The sequence below is a fragment of the Barbus barbus genome (genome assembly GCF_936440315.1).
Source record: "Barbus barbus genome assembly, chromosome: 8".
Taxonomy (NCBI): Eukaryota; Metazoa; Chordata; class Actinopteri; order Cypriniformes; family Cyprinidae; genus Barbus; species Barbus barbus.
The window spans coordinates 10,211,792-10,231,630 of record NC_136736.1 but is presented as its reverse complement, the minus strand read 5'-3'; the positions used below and the strand labels follow the sequence as shown (position 1 = coordinate 10,231,630).

Sequence of the window (19,839 nt, the reverse complement as noted above, 5' to 3'; positions counted from 1 at the left end):
AAAATGCTTTTTCACTCAAAAAATGTGGCGCCTACTTTCAGATAAATGAGGCCTATGATTAATCAGAAGCAAATATAAACACAAAACCCGTCCTAAATGAAAGAAAACAAGTTGACAAAAAGATTGAATCCAATATTTGGTGATAATATAGCATAATGACAGATTTATAAGCAGTTGTTTGGAGTCCGGACATTTTTGACTGGGAACACAACGGGCGTGACCGGAGTCCGAACACAACCAGAGGGTTAAGCCAGTACATGTCCGGGCCCATCTGAAGTTTGCTAGAGAGCATTTGGATGATCCAGAAGAGGATTGGGAGAATGTCATATGGTCAGATGAAACCAAAATAGAACTTTTTGGTAAAAACTCAACTCGTCGTGTTTGGAGGAGAAAGAATGCTGAGTTGCAGCCAAAGAACACCTTACCTACTGTGAAGCATGGGGGTGGAAACATCATGCTTTGGGTCTGTTTTTCTGCAAAGGGACCTGGACGACTGATCCGTGTAAAGGAAAGAATGAATGGGGCCATGTATCGTGAGATTTTGAGTGAAAACCTCCTTCCATCAGCAAGGGCATTGAAGATGAAACGTGGCTGGGTCTTTCAGCATGACAATGATCCCAAACACACCGCCCGGGCAACGAAGGAGGTCAAGGTCCTGGAGTGGCCTAGCCAGTCTCCAGAACTCAAACCCATAGAAAATCTTTGGAGGGAGTTGAAAGTCCGTGTTGCCCAGTGACAGCCCCAAAACATCACTGCTCTAGAGGAGATCTGCATGGAGGAATGGGCCAAAATACCAGCAACTGTGTGTGAAAACCTTGAAGACTTACAGAAGACGTTTGACCTCTGTCATTGCCAACAAAGGGTATATAACAAAGTATTGAGATTAACTTTTGTTATTGACCAAATACTTATTTTCCACCATAATTTGCAAATAAATTCTTTAAAAATCAGACAATGTGATTTCCTGGATTCTTTCCCCCCATTCTGTCTCTCATAGTTGAAGTGTACCTATGATGAAAATTACAGGCCTCTCTCATCTTTTTAAGTGGGAGAACTTGCACAATTGGTGGCTGACTAAATACTTTTGCCCAACTGTATTCTTATTTTGTCCCCTCACTCTGTCCCGATAATGTTGGGAATACCAGGACCACACACATACTCATGTTTGTTTTTGTGAATTGTGAGGACATTCCATAGGCGTAATGGTTTTTATGCTGTACAAACCGTATTTCCCTACACCAATCCTACAGGAACCTTTGTGCATTTTTACTTTCTCAAAAAAAATAATTCTGTATGATTTATAAGGCTTTTGAAATATGGGGACATGGGGAAATGTCCTCATAAATCACCTTCTCCTGTCATACCCATGTCATTATACAAATTTGTGTCCTCATATGTCAAAAACACAGACACACACACACACACACACACACGGGTGGTTTACGGAGAGTCTCCATAGATGTAATGGTTTTTATACTGTACTTCTATCCTAGAAAATAACCTAACCCTGCCCCTCACAGAAAACTGGCATTTTTTGAATTTCAAAAAACACAGTTTAGTACATTTGTAAAGTCATTTGGTTAACAAGGACACAGGAAATGTCCTCATAAACCATATTTACGTTGTAATACCCATGTCATTATACACATTTGTGCATATACCTCATAAACCATGTATTCAAGCACACACACTCTCACACTGTAGATCACACACACACACACACAAACACACACACACACACGCACACACACACACACACACACACAATCTGACTCTCACACAGATTCTCCCTCCTACGCAAGCGCACACACACATTCCCCCTTTCTCGTCTCACACACACACACACACACACACACACACACACACACCCTCGCTCACTGTAACACACCCCTCCCCCTTCCATTCTCTCTCTCTCTCTCTCTCTCACACACACACACACACACACACATCCTGCCTCGCACGCACACATCACATACACACATTCACATTCTCTCTCACTCTGTAACTCACTTGCACATACATATACTCAGACAAATACACACATACAATAACACACACATACACACCCCTCCCCCTTTCACAGGCATCCTGCCTCTCTTCCAATGCACACACACACATCACAAACATACACTCCACCCCCTCTCTTCCAAACACACATCCTGCTTTTCCTTTATCACAGTTGTCCACACATATACACACACAGTTATTGACAGAAACCTGTTTGAATGACAGCTCAAATATTGCCATTTATTGCAGTGCAAGTTTAAAATGCATATATTAATAATAAATTATTATATGGTAGTGTTTTTCTTTCTTCACCAATTCCAGTCTCTTTATACAGTAACCAGGTGCTGAATCATTAATGCTCTTCCACAAGAGTTCCTCTATACAGTAATTCACCTAAATCAAAGACAGACCCAAGCTTGCTACGATACAGATTTAGACACTGAACGTGCTAAAATCAGTGTAAAGGCACAATGACTTCAATCATCATGAAAAAGGCCTTGTCTGGACCCTTTTAGTCACATCTCACAAGTTGACCTGGAATAAAAAGCAGAACTTGATGTAGCCAGCAGAGGGCATGAGTGTCTCATGAGTGTGGATGGGGGAATTAATCCAAACAAACATCAACAGATGGTACACTTAATAACTGCCTACTGCATATGTAACAGGAATGACAAGCATTTGAAAACTAAATGTGAAGAAGCAGCCTTATAAAGTTATCACTCCATCACTGTTTGTACAGTAGATTGTTCTAGATATTTGAAACATTAGATTATCATTTTGAGGAGAAATTTCCAGGGATAGTCCACCAAAAATTAATATTCGTTCATCATTTACTCATGTCCTTCCAAATCAAGAAGAAGATATTTAGAAGAACGTAGGGGTCCAAGAAAAAGGGGATATTTTGGTAACACTTTACAGTAAAGTCTTATTTGTTAATATTAGTTAATGCATAAACTCATGTAAACTAACAATGAGCAATACATTTTTACAGCATTTATTAACTTTTAATGTTAGGACAATAAACAATTGTTATTTATTAAGTAACAGATACAACTTTTGATTAAAAACTTGCTTGTGTATGTTGAAATCAAGATTAGCTAGGATTAATAAATGCTGTGGAAGTTTAACCCTAACTAATGTTAACAAATGAAATCTTATTGTAAAGTGCTACCAACATTTTTTCTTTTCTTTTGCATTCCACAAAGAATAGTGCAGGTTTAATAATACAGATTCAGAATGACATGAGTGTGTAAATTATGACAGAATGTTCATTTTTGTGTGAACCATCCCTTATAGATACAAATAAATTCATACAGTAATTTTGATATGCAAACAAGAGTATACTTTGATCATCATGGTCAATTTAAAAAAAAAAAAAAAGTGTCTGCAGTGTCTGCTATGACACAACAATCTAAAGGTCAACAATCTCAAAAGGCAATAAAACCATACAGTACATTTACATTCATTGCTACAGTCTAAAATCTAATTTTAATGAGAAAGAAATATATTAAAATAACTTTCATAAAATAATATCTTGTTCAAACCCTCCCCTCCTGCTTTCCCCATGCTGGAATGATGAATTCCAGTGACTGCATACGAATCCTCTGACTCTCTACATTCTCCATGCTGTAATGAAATTCCTTCTCCTCATTCTTATCATACTGACCTCTTCCTCTTCACCCTTTCATCACATATCCCATCTCACTTCCTTATTTTCCCGGCGCCTCTTCTTGTCCTTCGGGACATTGTCTTTGATGCTTTCTCCTTCTCTGCTGGCATAGAGCGGAGGGTGTCAGATGTTTGGCCAGTCCAGTGCACGAGGTCCTGCAGCACTCGTACGATCCACGTCTTCAGACCGAAACTCCCACTGGCCACTTGACCATCCAGATCCTTTCACACAAGCACAGACAGATTGTTAATGAAATCAAGATGTTTTTATCAGAACAGCTTCACATTTATGAGAAAACGGAGCAGACTTATATTTAAATGGCTGGCTAAACATCACTTCAGCACCTCTTTAACTTTAGCTTCAAATTTGTGGCCATCCACTAGCAGCTGCTCTGTGCTTGCCAACAGGTGCCCCAGACGATCCCTCACAGTTTTCCGTTTTCTCTTGTACTCGCTGTCTTCGTCGGAAAATTCTGCGTCCTCCCGGGTAATGACATCTTCCAGAAGTCGCAGACACTCCTTGAGCGCAGCATGCAGGATAGATATTTTTTCTGCATCTGACAGCTGAGGAACCAGTGGAGGAATGGACACTAAATAACCTCCGTCGACCGGCGAGGACGGCAGTGATTCACTGTTTCTCTAAAGCGTGAGACAAAGGGAATGAGTGGAGGTTACAAGAAACCTTGAATGTAATGAGCAGAAAATACCAGATGACAAAATTAATAAACAAACATGTGGTGAACATATGACAGTGAATAAAAGCAGCAATTAAACAATAATAAAAGCCAAACTAACTCGTGTAAACTTGTACAGCCGATACACAATTTCCAAAGGTCACCTGAACATTGTATTTATTTAATTATTGTTTATTTAACAGGGACAGTACAGAATAACATTATTGCACAGTACTGAGCAGCGGATGTTTGAGGGTGAACTTGGGTAAACTAGGAAACTTTTTGCAATTGAGATGACTGGGTTATGCTAGAAATACAACAAGCAATAAACAATCTACAATTTAACACACACAGAGAGAAATAATGATCACAATTAATAGTTTAAGCCAGTTTTTATCCATTTAAAACTCCCCAAAAGTTGTATATTCCTTTGAAAGGATATTCATTTTTCAGGATTCTAAATTTTTTATGAAAAATACATTACAAATATTTTAGCCTTGCATAATTTCCCTCTCACCTTCAGCCTAAGCTTTTCTCTCAACTTTAGCCTGATGCTCATTGAAGCATGTTGTTGGCATTTTATTTAGTCACTAATTAATAATGTAGCACCCTCTGAAGCCTTCAGCAGATCAGCTCGTGCTGTATTTAGGCTGAATAGGAATCAAATGTTGCTCACCTATTTCTAAAGTTCAAAGACTCCCTACATTCCAAACCGCTCCCATGTTTCAGGCTACCTTTCCACCGAAACAAGCCGAAACTCAGAATTGTTTCAACATTCAGGGACAACAAGAGAAAGGGTGGTGGACCTAAACAATCTGGCAGGTATCCAAAAATGTTTTTTTTTTATTACTGGAACACTCAGGCTTTATAATCCAGCAGCACTTTCCTTTCGCTGCGCGCACCGACAAGTCTGATACCCCGCAGCCGCTCAGACAACGCTGTCACTTCTAACACAATTCATCTGCTGCTTCCCCCAGACATTCCTTCAACTAAATGTCACGATGCCGATGACTTCAGTTCGCGTCGCACACATCCAGGCCATAATTAGGAAAGACTCAACGGTTAAATATAATAATTAGATTAGTTCTGTATAAATAAGCTCTATTTTGAGACTTACGTATAACTCCAGGAGTTGGATGCATTCCTTATGAAGCAGCCGGGCTAAAGCTGCGGTTCTCCCTGCGTGGCCCCGCAACCCATGACGGCCGTTTGCACTTCTACCAGCCATTTATACAGAAAAACTCCTACTATTTGAAAAATAACGTTTGAATCAACAACAGGAATAAGTCAGTTTACATTCTTGCTTTTATAGAACCCCCCCATATACTACCGTAGGCTGTATAGATGGTGATGATCCTCAGTCGCTGTTTCTCAGTAGCGGTGATTTTTAACTTTCGCCTAAATATCTGTCATGACTTAATGCACGATTTCCAAAACGCTGTTCTCCCGTTTTAATGTAGCTCTGAATTAGCCGTGACTCCGCCTCTTTATGGGAACGTGATGGGCTGGGAAAGTCAAGACGGAATTTCATTGGCTCAGAGGTCACCTCACAGACCCACCGCTTAATACCAATGCAAACTGGAAAATATACATTAATAAAAAGAAAAAGCACCCGATGGAGTCTATTTAAGCTTTATATTGTGGTTTAGTGTCTTTTTTTTAAATTCGATATTGATGATTAACGTGATTATATTAAATATTGTGTGTGTTATTTGTTTTTTGTTTCTGTGGTACTACTCTCCTCTTTTTGTGTTACAGTGCTCAGTGACTTTGTACAGGGCCGGGCCTGCATCAATACTAAACCTCCTTCGGTGTAGGTGATTTGGGTGGAGTGGCACTGTTGTGTGGTGTGTACTAGAAGGTTGGCACTGATATGGTTATTTATTTGCGGTGTAGGCTATGCTGTGGGTTTTCTTTTGTTTTTCTTCTGTCTCTTACAGGTGGTAGGAGGTTCATAAGAGCAGGCCCGACCCTCTTGCAGTCTTGAGGAGAGCTATTTCCTACTTTGGTGGATTTTATTATTGATGCGTTTTAACATTTGATGGTCTGTGTTGGACAATAAAATTGTGATTTCTTACAAATTCCACTGTTGCCCAGAATCAAGTATTGTGATTTGAGAAGGGCTCCTCCTGACATTAATAAGGAGGTGGCGTAGTCAGCTTATATCTTCTACACTACATTCAGGTCAGAATGAAGCTCTCCACTCAAAACAACTCAATCTTACTGAAAAACCAAACTTTGCTCTCAGACATGACACACAAACAGTCAAAAGCACACACACTACAACAGTTTTACACACTGATGAGGTAAATTCAAAACAATACTACAAAAACAAGTAATAAGTGTGGTACTCCCCAAATGTTTTATTCCTCAATTTAATGTACTGTACAGTACAAAACAGCAAACAACAACAAAAATAATTATTCTGCCCCAGTATCCCGTCTTTGGTCTGGGGCAGGCCAAAGAACCTCTTCAACATCACAGGCTATATTGACCCTGGCCAGGCAGCGGGGGTAAAATCTTCTCGCATGCCTGATGTCCTTGTGTCATTGTTCACAATCAAGATACTTGGTAATGTACTGAAATGCAGAAGGCTGCACTTCTTATGTATACCATATATCCATTTCAAAAGTACAAATGTACACATTACTGTATGTGGGATATTGATTGAAAAAGACTGGATATGATTCACAGTTACACTTTTACTAGTGGTGTGAACAAAAAAAAAAACATTGTGAAATAGAAAAGAAAAACAAATATGTGCACAAAGGCAAAAATAAAAATTAGAAAGGTAAAAACTACAAGGTAAAAATTACAATTCATGGCAAATTTATAAAAATCTAATAGAAATGTGCAGAAAATATGCTTGAAAGTTTGACAACTAGATCAACCATTTTGCATTTACCATACGATGAACTAATGACTTGAGGTTTTGAAGGGACTATTGCACAGAGAACTATATAATAAATCTTGAGCAACATGACAATAGTTACTGATAATGTAGGAAACCACAGACAAATGTACAAAATCAACGAATGTACCAAAACAATCGCAACTTGTTCAAAAGAATGAGAAACTTTTTATGATGTGCACAAGTGACTAGATGATGTGGAGGTTGAACAAGTAGTTTTATTTCTGATCTGAGAAATGCACCAAAGCCACTGAGAAAAACTGTAAGCTGACTTTAGCTCTTTATCCATCGAAGGTTCTGATTGGTGTGTGATAAATTTTGACCCCTAGTGTTTCCACTTGGGTAATTGTGTGCTAATTGAGCTCAAACTGTGCAGACTTGAGTGAATAATATTGAATGCCAGTGCTTTCTAAATGACCACATGGTGTAAGCACTGAGAAATGTAGGGATTTGTGGGATATACTATTACAGTTTTTTCCAACTGCTTACACACAATTCCCAAAACTGCACACACAAAATGCAAAATGCCTCACATCTCCTTTAAAATGTAACACTGCATTCAAGATGCCATAAACATGTCAGAATGAAGCATTTGCAGCAAATGGCAAACACTTCTTTCATAATAGTAAATGTTTGGATATACCATTTAAACACTGTTGTTCTAAATCTAAAGCTCTTTGGTCTTTCATAGGCTTATATCTACATTTCAATACAATGTTCTACAGTGAAAGTAATCTGCTGAGAGGGGTAACAAGTACACTGTAAACATCAATGCAATGTAGAAACAGAAAATATTTATTAGGCCAAACATTACTGTTGTATACAGTAGCATACAACAAAACCATAAACATATGTAAACCAAAAGTATATTCTTTAGAATACAGTAAAGAACACAATTGTGTGTGTGGGGTCCCGGGGGGGCAGTCCAGGAATTGGTGGTGGGGGTGGGGCAGTCACCAGTGCCAAGCTACGCTTCATCTCTTCTCCGGGCTGGGTCTGGCCACAATACTTCATCCACATCACAAGATACGTTTTCTCTTGCCAAACATCGAGGGAAGTATCTCCTAGCATGGCGTATCCAACCATGGACCGAAGCAACCTCTATGTCCCCACATGCGTCCTCCATTGCCTGGAGAAGCGCCACGCGGGCATAGGGTTGGCGATCATACACTTTCCAGGGCCAGGCTGAGAAGAATTCTTCTATGGGATTTCGAAAAGGTGAATATGGGGGTAGGTACAAAACTACAAATTGTGGATGGGTGGCAAACCAGTTTTGGACCAGAAGAGCCCAGTGAAAACTAACATTGTCCCATGTAACCACAAATCTAGCATGCTCCTGGTCTGGATCAGGGACAAGCATTGTCTAAATTGCATCCAGAAAAGTGAGCATATGGCCGGTGTTGTACGGACCCAGTGTGGTGGAGGACCCCGTTTTGAGTGATGGTAGAACACATAGTTATATTACCCCCACGCTGTCCAGGGACAATCGTAATTGCCCTCTGTCCTATTACATTTCTTCCGCGGTGCCTGGTTTTGGTGAGGTTGAAGCCAACCTCATCCACATAAATGAATTCATGGCGAATTACATGGGCATCTATCTCCAATACTCTCTGTAACAGACAAAAGGATATACAGATGAGTAAATATGGTATGTCTGAAGTACTGGAAGTAGTGTTGCATACATACCTCTACAAAGTCATGTCGCAGATTCTTGACTCTGTCAGAATTTCTCTCAAATGGCACCTTGTAAAGTTGTTTCATCGTCACCGTTGGAGGATGCGTTGTATGGTCGACAGGCTTACAGCATTGATGTTGTTAAATATGGTGTCATTATTCAAGATATGCTCTCTTATCTCTCGAATCCTAATTGCATTGTTGGCCAAAACCATATTTATAATTGCAGTCTCTTGTACATCTGTAAACAAGTGTCCTCGTCCTCGTCCTCGTCCTCCATGATGTCTTTGCTTTTCCATTCTGTACAGAATTGAAACACAGTATGTGTTCAGCATAGGAACTGTAAACAATTTACAAAAAAATGTAGAACAGCATGATAACCAACCTCATTCATTCAATGCAGTGCAGTAAATGGATGGCTTAGAGTTACAAATGTTTATGCAATACTATGCAGTCATACGTATTTTACTGTACATTACTGTAATGCTAAAATAGTCATTAGATAGTTGCATACCTGTTCTCATTTCTGAAGGTTCGAATTATGGACGCCACTGTAAATCGACTCAAGTTGGGCTGGACTCTCAGTCCAGCCTCTCTCATGGTCAAACCGTGGTTGATCACATGATCAACAAGTGTTGCCCTAATCTCATCAGAGATGGCTCTCCTTCCTTCTCTTCTTTGCCCTCGTCCTCTTCTTCCTCTTCCTCCTACTCCTCTTGCTCTCTGTCCATTGTTAGCATCCATTGTTCAAAACAGGTATTCTGACCTTTGACCTATTTATAGGCCTATACTACAGTAAAGCAGTGATTGGTTAGTGATCAGGTAAGCAATTAGTGTTTGCACATGTGAGGAATGTGAGTGTGTGACCTGGTGAATAAGTGTAGCATTTTGATTGGTTGAGTTTGGAAAAGGACAGCAAGTCACTTCCTGATAGAGTTTTGTGTTTTAGGTAGAGAATTGTGTGTAGTGTTTTGAAAAAAGTGTTTTATGCAATTGAAAACTGAGTCAAAGGCTGAGAAATAGCTTATGGTTTTGGAGATTTGGTGTGTAGTTTTGCACTTTTCGTAGTTTCAAAAATCGTGTGACATGAAAAGATTTTGTGTGTAAGCAGTTGGAAAAAACTGTAACATATGAACATTTTAAATAGTCATAAATGTATATTTTCACCTACCCAGAGAATGTGCATATGTGAAAATTATATAGGTAGGCCTATGCCAATATTAGGCTCTTGATATAGTGTAATATATGTCATATTACATTTCCAAATTAAACAAATCATACGAAGAATCACGAATCTAGAATTATTAGGATGACATGTTAATAACATGTTTTTGTAAAAGCTGATTTATAAAGCAAATTAATTACGTGTTTTATGCATGTTGTGGCAAGTTGCTTAAATTATTTAATGCATGTCAAGAAATTCCTTAATAACTTTAGATTTGAATACAGAAATAAGCAGCTGCTAATAACCTGCTGAAACCATTATTAAATTAGCCAAAATTTGTGCATGAATTTTATTGTGGAAATCAAATGTACTTTTAAAGTGAGTTCTATAGTTCTATAACCCTCATTTCACAAGTTGTAAGGCTTACATTATATTAATTATTCCTGTAATGCACAAATAATAATGTCATGTTATCTTGATGAATCATGGTCTTTGATGTATCATTGGTCTGGAACTCAGTAGTAGTATTTGCTAGTGCTCATAATCTGAGGGCCCTATACTGTCGCTGTCACGACACTGGAAGGAGGAAGCAGAGATGCAGGTGAAACAATGTAAGTATTTATTAATAGTCAGATGACACGAACACAGCACAGTCTCTCGGATGGGATGGTGGCGCAGGGACACGATGAACAGCGTGGTGGTGAAGAGTGGCGACGGTGAATCCAGTGCCGGTGAATGTCCAACGAGTGATGACGGTGAATCCAGTGCCGGTGAATGTCCAACGAGTGATGACGGTGAATCCAGTGCCGGTGAACATCCAGACGAGACGAAACCCACGAAGACTCCAGACAGACGATGACCAGGAACACTGAAGCAGACGGCACACGGGGAACGACACAGAGGACATCAACAACGATCTGACAAGGAGAGGAAAGTGCGGTGAGACTTTATAGGTGAGTAGATTGGCAGCAGCTGGTGCAGGAATTGAGATCAGCTGGCGTGCTGATGACTGGAGTGAGCGGTCACGCCCACTCACACACACCCACACACACAGAGAACAACAATACACGAGACATGAAGAAACCAGTGAATTCATGAACCGTGACAGTACCCTCCCTCCTAGGAACACCTCCTGGTGTTCCCAGACTCCCTTACCTGTCGATTGTAATCATCAATAAGGGAGTGATCCAGAATGTCTCTAGCAGGCACCCAACTTCTCTCCTCCGGACCGTAACCTTCCCAGTCCACCAAGTACTGAAATCCGCGTCCCCTCCGCCTAGAGTCCAGAATACGATTGACCGAATAAGCGGGTTCCCCTTCTACGAGTCGCGGCGGTGGGGGAACCGGGGCTGGCGGATTTATGCGTGCATAAAACACGGGTTTAATTTTGGACACATGGAAAACGGGATGAATCCTCCTGTACACTGGAGGGAGATTGAGGCGGACTGTCACCGGACTAATGATCTTGGTGACAGCGAACGGGCCAATGAATTTAGGAGCAAGTTTATTAGACACGGAGCGGAGAGGAATGTTCTTAGTAGAAAGCCACACTTTGGAACCGACGACGTATACGGGAGGTCTAGACCGGTGGCGATCGGCCTTGGCCTTGGTGCGCGCTCCCACCTGGAGTAGAGTCTCGCGGGCTCTAGTCCAAGTGCGATGACACCTCTGGACAAAGGCGTGGGCGGAGGGAACCGCGACTTCGGATTCCAGACTAGGAAAAATTGGTGGCTGGTAACCTATACTGCATTCAAACGGAGACAGGCCCGTAGATGACACTGGTAACGAATTGTGGGCGTACTCCACCATTGACAGTTGTTGGCTCCATGAGGAAGGATTCTTGGAGACCAGACATCGCAACGTTCTCTCCAAATCCTGGTTGGCTCTCTCAGTTTGACCATTGCTCTGGGGATGAAACCCTGAGGACAGACTAACAGTAGCACCCAGCAATTTACAAAACTCTCGCCAAAATTTGGACACAAATTGGGGTCCTCTGTCGGAAACCACGTCCGTCGGGAGGCCATGTAACCGAAAGACGTGGTCAACGACTGTTACCGCTGTCTCCTTGGCTGAGGGTAATTTGGGCAAGGGAATAAAGTGGGCCGCCTTCGAGAATCGGTCCACCACGGTCAAAACTACCGTGTTACCCTGAGAGGGGGGGAGGGCGGTGACAAAATCTAGAGCGATATGGGACCAGGGTCTCGAAGGGACCGGCAGCGGTTGAAGGAGCCCATCTGGGGGTCTATTGGAAGTCTTACCAGTGGCACAAACTGAGCAAGCCAAAACAAAACTGTGAACATCACGAGCCATAAGTGGCCACCAAAATCGTTGCTTGACTAAAGATGTAGTGCGACTGACTCCTGGATGACAAGCCACATTGGAACAATGACCCCACTGAATAACGTCGGACCGTAATCCCTCCGGCACAAATAACCGGTTCGGTGGGCAGCCGACCGGAGGCGTTACCCCTTGTAAGGCTGTCTTGACCTTCGATTCGACCTCCCATGTGAGTGTGGAAACAATTAGTGTCTCTGGAAAAATGCACTCGGGAGTAGACGGGCGATCGGAACGGTCAAAAATACGTGATAAGGAATCGGGTTTGATGTTCTTGGAACCCGGGCGGTACGAGAGAGTGAAATCAAAACGTCCGAAAAAAAGTGCCCACCGAGCCTGCCTGGAGTTCAATCTTTTGGCAGTTCTAATGTATTCCAAGTTCTTATGATCGGTCCATACGATAAAAGGTACCCCCGACCCTTCTAACCAGTGACGCCATTCCTCCAATGCTAACTTGACTGCCAACAACTCTCGGTTACCAATGTCATAATTACTCTCGGCAGGGGACAAACGATGGGACAAAAACGCGCATGGATGCATTCTGTCGTCCGCCGGAGAGCGCTGGGATAGCACTGCACCTACCCCCACCTCTGACGCATCGACCTCCACCACGAACTGACGTGATGGATCAGGGGTGACTAAGATGGGGGCTGAAACGAAGCGGCCCTTCAGTTTGGCAAACGCAGCCTCAGCTGCGTCTGACCACCTGAACGTAGTCCTGGGGGAGGTCAAGGCGGTCAGAGGCGCGGCTAGTTGGCTGAAATTGCGAATAAAACGCCGGTAGAAGTTGGCGAAGCCCAGAAACCTCTGTAGGGCCTTACGGGAATCTGGACTTGGCCACTCCACCACAGCCTTAACCTTGTCAGGATCCATGCGCACTCCCTCGGACGACACAATGTACCCTAGAAAAGGAACCGACTGTGCATGAAAAGCGCATTTCTCCGCCTTGACAAAAAGCCCATTCTCTAGCAACCTCTGAAGCACTCGCCGGACGTGCTGCACATGTTCCTGGAGAGATGAAGAAAAAATCAGTATGTCATCCAGGTAAACATATATGAACTGATCTACCATATCTCGCAGCACGTCATTGACGAGTGCCTGGAAGACCGCTGGGGAGTTGGACAGCCCGAAGGGCATGACCAAGTATTCAAAGTGCCCCCTAGGGGTGTTAAAAGCAGTCTTCCACTCATCCCCCTTCCTAATGCGGACCAAATGATAAGCATTACGTAAATCCAATTTTGTGAAAATAGACGCTCCCTGCAATCTCTCGAAGGCTGAAGACATTAACGGCAAAGGATAAGTATTCTTTACCGTGATGTTGTTCAGTCTCCGGTAATCAATACAAGGTCGCAGGGATCCGTCCTTCTTCCCCACAAAAAAGAACCCCGCCCCCGCTGGAGAAGAGGAGGGGCGGATGAACCCCGCTGCTAGAGAATCAGAAATATATTTCTCCATAGCCTCTCTCTCTGGAACAGAAAGTGAATATAACTTGCCCTTAGGCGGAGACGTACCTGGCAGTAACTCTATAGCACAGTCATAGGGACGATGCGGAGGGAGAGAAGCAGCACGAGACTTACTGAACACCTCCTTCAGGTCGTGATACTCCGTGGGCACGTTTGACCAATCCACTGCCTCCTCCTGAAACGTAAAAACAGAAACAGACGGACAAGCAGACATAAGACAAGACTCATAACATTTACTGCTCCACTCCGATACTGTTCTCTGCTGCCAATCGATTCTGGGGTTGTGCTTGGTGAGCCAGGGGTGACCTAAAACAATGGGTGCGAGGGGGGAGTCCAGAATGTAGAAGGAGATGGTTTCAGAGTGGTTGCCAGATACAATGAGTGTGACGGGTCCGGTGGTGAAGGAAATGATGGGAAGGGCTTGGCCATTGAGGGCGTGAACTGCGATGGTCTGTGTGAGGGGTCGAAGGGGAACTTGAGTCCTATGTGCAAAAGCAGAGTCCATGAAATTACCCTCAGCCCCAGAATCCAGCAGTGCGTGACAGTCCTGAGTGTGGGCTGACCATCGTAGTCTTACCGGGAGGAGTGTAGATGTCGATGAGGTCTTCTCAGCGGAGATCCCACCCGACAGTAGCCTCAGACTTACTGCCGGGCTTGCCCCTTTTACTGGACAGTTGTAGGCGAAATGTCCTGCCGTGCCACAGTACAGGCACAAGCCCTGGGATCTCCGCCTCTCCTTCTCCTCCCGGGAAAGCCGAGCTCGCCCGACCTGCATGGGCTCGTGATCGTAGACGGGACTGACCGCGTCCCTGCCGCTGGCTCGTGGTGTAGACGTCTCCCCAGGAAGTCGAGCGGGTAACCTCCGCCGCTCGACTCGAGAGAGTCGGGAGTCTACACGCAACGCCAGATCGACAAGCCCATTGAGTGTGGGGGGTAGGTCCAGGGCATAGATCTCCTTCTGGACGCGATCAGCCAGCCCATGCAGGAACATATCCCACTGCGCCTCCTCGTTCCACTGACACTCTGCCGCCAAGGTCCTGAACTCGATGGAGTAGTCAGAGACGGATCTCTCCCCCTGATTGAGATCCGCCAGAATCCGCGCGGCTTCTCTCCCAGCGACCGCGCGGTCAAACACTCTCTTCATCTCGGCGGAGAGTGTCTGAAACGAGGCGCAGCATGGATCCTGGTTCTCCCACACCGCTGTTCCCCATAGTGCTGCTCTCCCAGTCAGCAGCGTGAGCACGAATGCCACCTTGGTCTGCTCGCTGGCAAAGGTCTTGGGCTGCAGGGAGAAATGCATAGCACAGCGAGTCAGAAAGGCACGACAAAAGTTCGGCTCACCGCTGTATAGTTCCGGAGTTGGTAGGCGGGGCTCTGACTGGGAGACGCTCTCCGATGGTATGAAGGGAGCTGGCGGTGTGGGTGGCGCAGCGGGATTTTGTAGATGTTGCATTTGCTGGGTGAGCTCAGACACCTGCGCCACAAGAGCACGAATCGCCTGTCCCGACTCCTTCATGCTCTTTTCCTGGGCATCCATCCGAGAGACGCTGGATCTTAGAAAATCCTCCCGCGAAGAAATAGTTCCACCTGCTGCTTCCATAGTAGGTCAGATCGTTCTGTCACGACACTGGAAGGAGGAAGCAGAGATGCAGGTGAAACAATGTAAGTATTTATTAATAGTCAGATGACACGAACACAGCACAGTCTCTCGGATGGGATGGTGGCGCAGGGACACGATGAACAGCGTGGTGGTGAAGAGTGGCGACGGTGAATCCAGTGCCGGTGAATGTCCAACGAGTGATGACGGTGAATCCAGTGCCGGTGAATGTCCAACGAGTGATGACGGTGAATCCAGTGCCGGTGAACATCCAGACGAGACGAAACCCACGAAGACTCCAGACAGACGATGACCAGGAACACTGAAGCAGACGGCACACGGGGAACGACACAGAGGACATCAACAACGATCTGACAAGGAGAGGAAAGTGCGGTGAGACTTTATAGGTGAGTAGATTGGCAGCAGCTGGTGCAGGAATTGAGATCAGCTGGCGTGCTGATGACTGGAGTGAGCGGTCACGCCCACTCACACACACCCACACACACAGAGAACAACAATACACGAGACATGAAGAAACCAGTGAATTCATGAACCGTGACAGTCGCTTGTGACAGTGACAACACTCTGTAGACTTTGATGTTGCCATATAGCTTGTGTAGGCCATATGGCACACATATTATATATGCATACTCACATGTAATCCCTGCCTATATGTGATATATTTAATTTAAATGTGCCTTCTTATTGTCAGTTGATGTATATTAAGTGATATGAAACATTTTTAGCATTGTGGTTTCACTAGAAGCTGTGGAAAAGTGATAGATCAGAACGTGGCTCTGTTTGTAGACTGCATGAAAGAAGATATACACTGTTGAACACTCATCTTAAATATTAAAAATAAAATTCAGTGCCGAATCGCCATCCATTATAACACTTGCTGACAAAGTTGTTCCATAGTGGGGACAAAAAAGTCATGTCCCATCAGTGCCCACTGTAAATGATGCATGTCTCTTGGTGTATTAGGTCTGTTTTGAAAGACTTCCGTATTATTTTAGTATTATTTATATAATATTTATTGCAATGTATTATTAATACTTTGAATATATGATTTTTTAAAATTAATTTTAATTAAAGTTTAATTTACATTTCAATTTAGGCCTATTTTAGAATTTTTAGGAGAATGTTTTAGTAATTTTGTTATGTGCTTTTGTTATTTTGATATATATTTTTTGTCTTTATTTCACATTTAGTTTTAGTAGCCTAATTTTAAAACGTCAAAATAGTTTATTTCGTTTAGTTATCAAAAAACATTTCTTATTTCAGCATTAATTTAGCATTTTTATGTTTAAGTATTTGATTTAATATTTCAATTTTATTTTTTATTATTGTTTATTTTAATGAACAAAAACTTTTTAATGCTCGTGTTGATATTATTGTCGCAATACCACTCCACGCCTCGCGGTGGCACATTAATTTCCTTTTCATTGCCACGAAAATCTGTTTGGGACCCAGAAGAAAATCTGACTTCCGATAAACAAACGATCTTCGATATCCAGGTTTTCCAAAGAATTTGGATCTCAGTTCTCAATAACTTGTTTATAAGTCGATATGAATTCGCTTGTGGGATACGGGGTTTCATCCGAGTCAGAGGATGAAGAGAAAGGAGAAGACAATACGAAGGAGTAAGTGATTCATAATTAAATAAACAAATAACGTTACATTATTTATAATATCCGTTTTTAATCAGTATAGGAGTTTTTAAATTGAGAAAGCCAAGTGTAAAGAGTAGCTTCCACGAGCTTAAATCTTAAAAGGATAGCTCATCCAAAAATAAAATTAACGTTAACGTTACTCACCATGGTGTCAAACCAACACGAATTCTTCAGTGGAACAAAATTATATAAAAACGTTTATCTTCATAATTTGAACTGAATAAGAGTGAATGGGGACTGGGGCTGTTAAGCTCCACAAAGGACAAAAAGCACCATAAAAGTAGTCCATACGACTGTATTCTGAAGCCAAGTCCTGTAATTTAATACTGAAAATTCAAATGATGTGGTAAAGAACTAATTGTACTACAATAACTCATTTTCTGGTTTAAAGGTATATTTTTTAATTTGCAGATAAAAATAAAAATCCACTTGGAGTATGCTTTCTTAAAAGTGCACTTTGTAATAATGTCAAATTGAAAGTTTAACTCACATTTGTTGTTGTGTTTTACAGATTATTTTGATGTGTTCACATATTAAAGCACAGCTTGATTCTAATTTGAACTGTAGTGTGCTATTTGATATTACATTTAAAGTTACCACATTTTAAATTAAATAAATACAAATATATTTAAATACATGACATACAAATTTCAATAGAAATAATTAAAGCATATTTTAGTTTAGAATATATGCTTGTAAGTATATTAGTTAGTACACTTGAACCATATTTCAAAGAAGAATAGAAGTAATTATGAAATGACATATAGATGTTCTTAAATTCTACTTTAGTGGATTAAAAAAGCACTCTTAAGTTCAACTAATTCAATTTAATATAGATTTAAACTATAATATATTTTTTATTTAATTGCAGTCAAGTGCTCAAAACATTATATTCAGTTCACACTTAAGTACATTCTTTTAAAGTGTATTATTTCACTTTAAAAAAGTAAGGTATGAGAAACTGTGCTTCTTTTTCACAAGAGTGATAAGGGTGTTTGTGTAAACTAAGAAAGGACGTACTAAAAGTTAGAAAAAAATATGACAGTAGTGGTCACCATTCACTTTCATTAATAAATGATTACAGAATGAAGAAAGGTCAGTTCTTCCTTTAATGAGCTGAGAATGATCAAATATCACTTTTTAGATAAACATCTTTAATTATTTCTGCTTAGGTCCTTCAAAAAGACAGAATGCACTGTAGAGAAGACGAAAAGCCGTAATTTCCTGTTGGAGTCGGAATCGCTTTCCAGTGAGTCTGAATCTGGTCCAGAGAACGAGGATCAAGAGGCGCCGCCCACTGCTGACAGCTCCTTTTCCGAGCCCTTGCCACTTCTCTCCGTCCGTCCTCACACTCACAAGCTCCCTCCTCCACCTCTGGGAGGATCCAGCTCAGGTGGAGCGCTTCCAGGCAGCAGTGTGTTTGCTAATCCATTCAAAGAGCTGGCTGAGGAGCGGCTGAATGTCCTACAGAAACATGTACCTCTTACTTTACAAGCTCGCCCCACCCAGATTGACGGTAAGCGCATTTGTGTGGCCTACAGGAAGGATGGCCGCTGCCGCTTTGGAAGCCGTTGCAAGTTCGCACATGACAGCGATCTGCAGAGTAACCATGTGGTCACCTCTGACAGTGGACCAAAAGACAATGTTACAGTTTCACACAATGATGGTCCGCTGGCTTCTTGTGAGGAAGACGCAGAGACAGATGGAGAGAAAGACAATGAGCAGCGAAATAAGAGAAGAGTGGGGGTGAATGATTCTCTCATTCCACCAAAACGTGCACTCAAGCAGTATGCCAGACTCTCACAACCATAAAATACTAAACTTTCTGTCTGTATGACATAATTTGGGTAACAACTTACTTTTATGTGAAAAACACCCACGGTGCTGCGTTATATTTATTGAATTAATATGCTACTGATGAGTTTGTGATAATTAGTCTGTAAAATGTGTTACAGATTTTCTCCAGAGGTTTTTGTTTTGTAGATAAAGGTGATGTGGTCAATACTAGCAGAGAGAGACTTGTGAAAATTCTTCTTAAAAATGTAAGGAATAGATGTCATTATTAAAATGGCATTTATTTGGGTCTTATTTGGCTTCCAAAAGCCCCACTTTTTAATCCTACATTAGTCTAATTCTAAGGTTTTGAAACAATAAATGTAAGTATACATATTGTGTTTTTGATGACTCTCAAAATAATATGTATCAATGTATTTTCAAATTTAAGTGTCCCTTTTTTTCTATTATGGTTCATTTGACCTAGGGTTGCACTATATAAATTGGTGTTGTATCGGTTACTGGTGATATTAGAGATTTATTTTCCTAAAATTGATAGCTATAAGTTTAAATTTGATATCCACTAATGTTCAGAAGTTTGGAGGCAGTTAGATTTCTTTGAAAGAAATGAGCACATTTATTAAGCAAGGATGCATTAAATTAATATTTATGAACAATGTAACAAAGTATATTTCAAGTTAGTGCTGTTATTTTAAACTTCATATTCATCAAAGAATCATGGAAAAAAAGTATCCCGGTTTACCCAGCACAAGGGTTTTCAACATTTATGATAAATGTTTCTTGAGCACCAAATCACCATATTAGAATTATTTCTAAATGATAATGTTACACTGAAGAGTAATGACTGCTGAAAAGTCAGCTTTGCCATCTCAGGAATAA

The 19,839-nt window shown here is 41.7% G+C and overlaps 2 protein-coding genes across 3 annotated transcripts; one reads left to right on the top strand and one right to left on the bottom strand.

Moving 5' to 3' along the window:
* Positions 1-2,216: 2,216 nt before the first annotated feature.
* On the bottom strand, positions 2,217-5,818 carry cntf (ciliary neurotrophic factor). Of its 2 annotated transcripts, XM_079422909.1 has the most exons (5): positions 5,680-5,818; positions 5,467-5,593; positions 4,021-4,314; positions 3,674-3,897; positions 2,217-2,541 (listed from the first exon to the last, which is right to left on the bottom strand). In XM_079422909.1, exons 2-4 carry the CDS (start codon positions 5,575-5,577, stop codon positions 3,709-3,711), a joined length of 594 nt encoding a protein of 197 aa, XP_079279035.1. In that variant the 5' UTR covers positions 5,578-5,593; positions 5,680-5,818; the 3' UTR covers positions 2,217-2,541; positions 3,674-3,708. The 2 variants fall into 2 exon arrangements, with proteins under 2 accessions (XP_079279035.1, XP_079279034.1); XM_079422908.1 differs by having other exon boundaries at positions 2,224-3,897; positions 5,467-5,596.
* Positions 5,819-16,964: 11,146 nt separating this feature from the next.
* On the top strand, positions 16,965-19,681 carry LOC306873841 (uncharacterized protein). The gene is made up of 2 exons (XM_079423341.1): positions 16,965-17,136; positions 18,339-19,681. Exons 1-2 carry the CDS (start codon positions 17,063-17,065, stop codon positions 18,976-18,978), a joined length of 714 nt encoding a protein of 237 aa, XP_079279467.1. The 5' UTR covers positions 16,965-17,062; the 3' UTR covers positions 18,979-19,681.
* Positions 19,682-19,839: the final 158 nt, after the last annotated feature.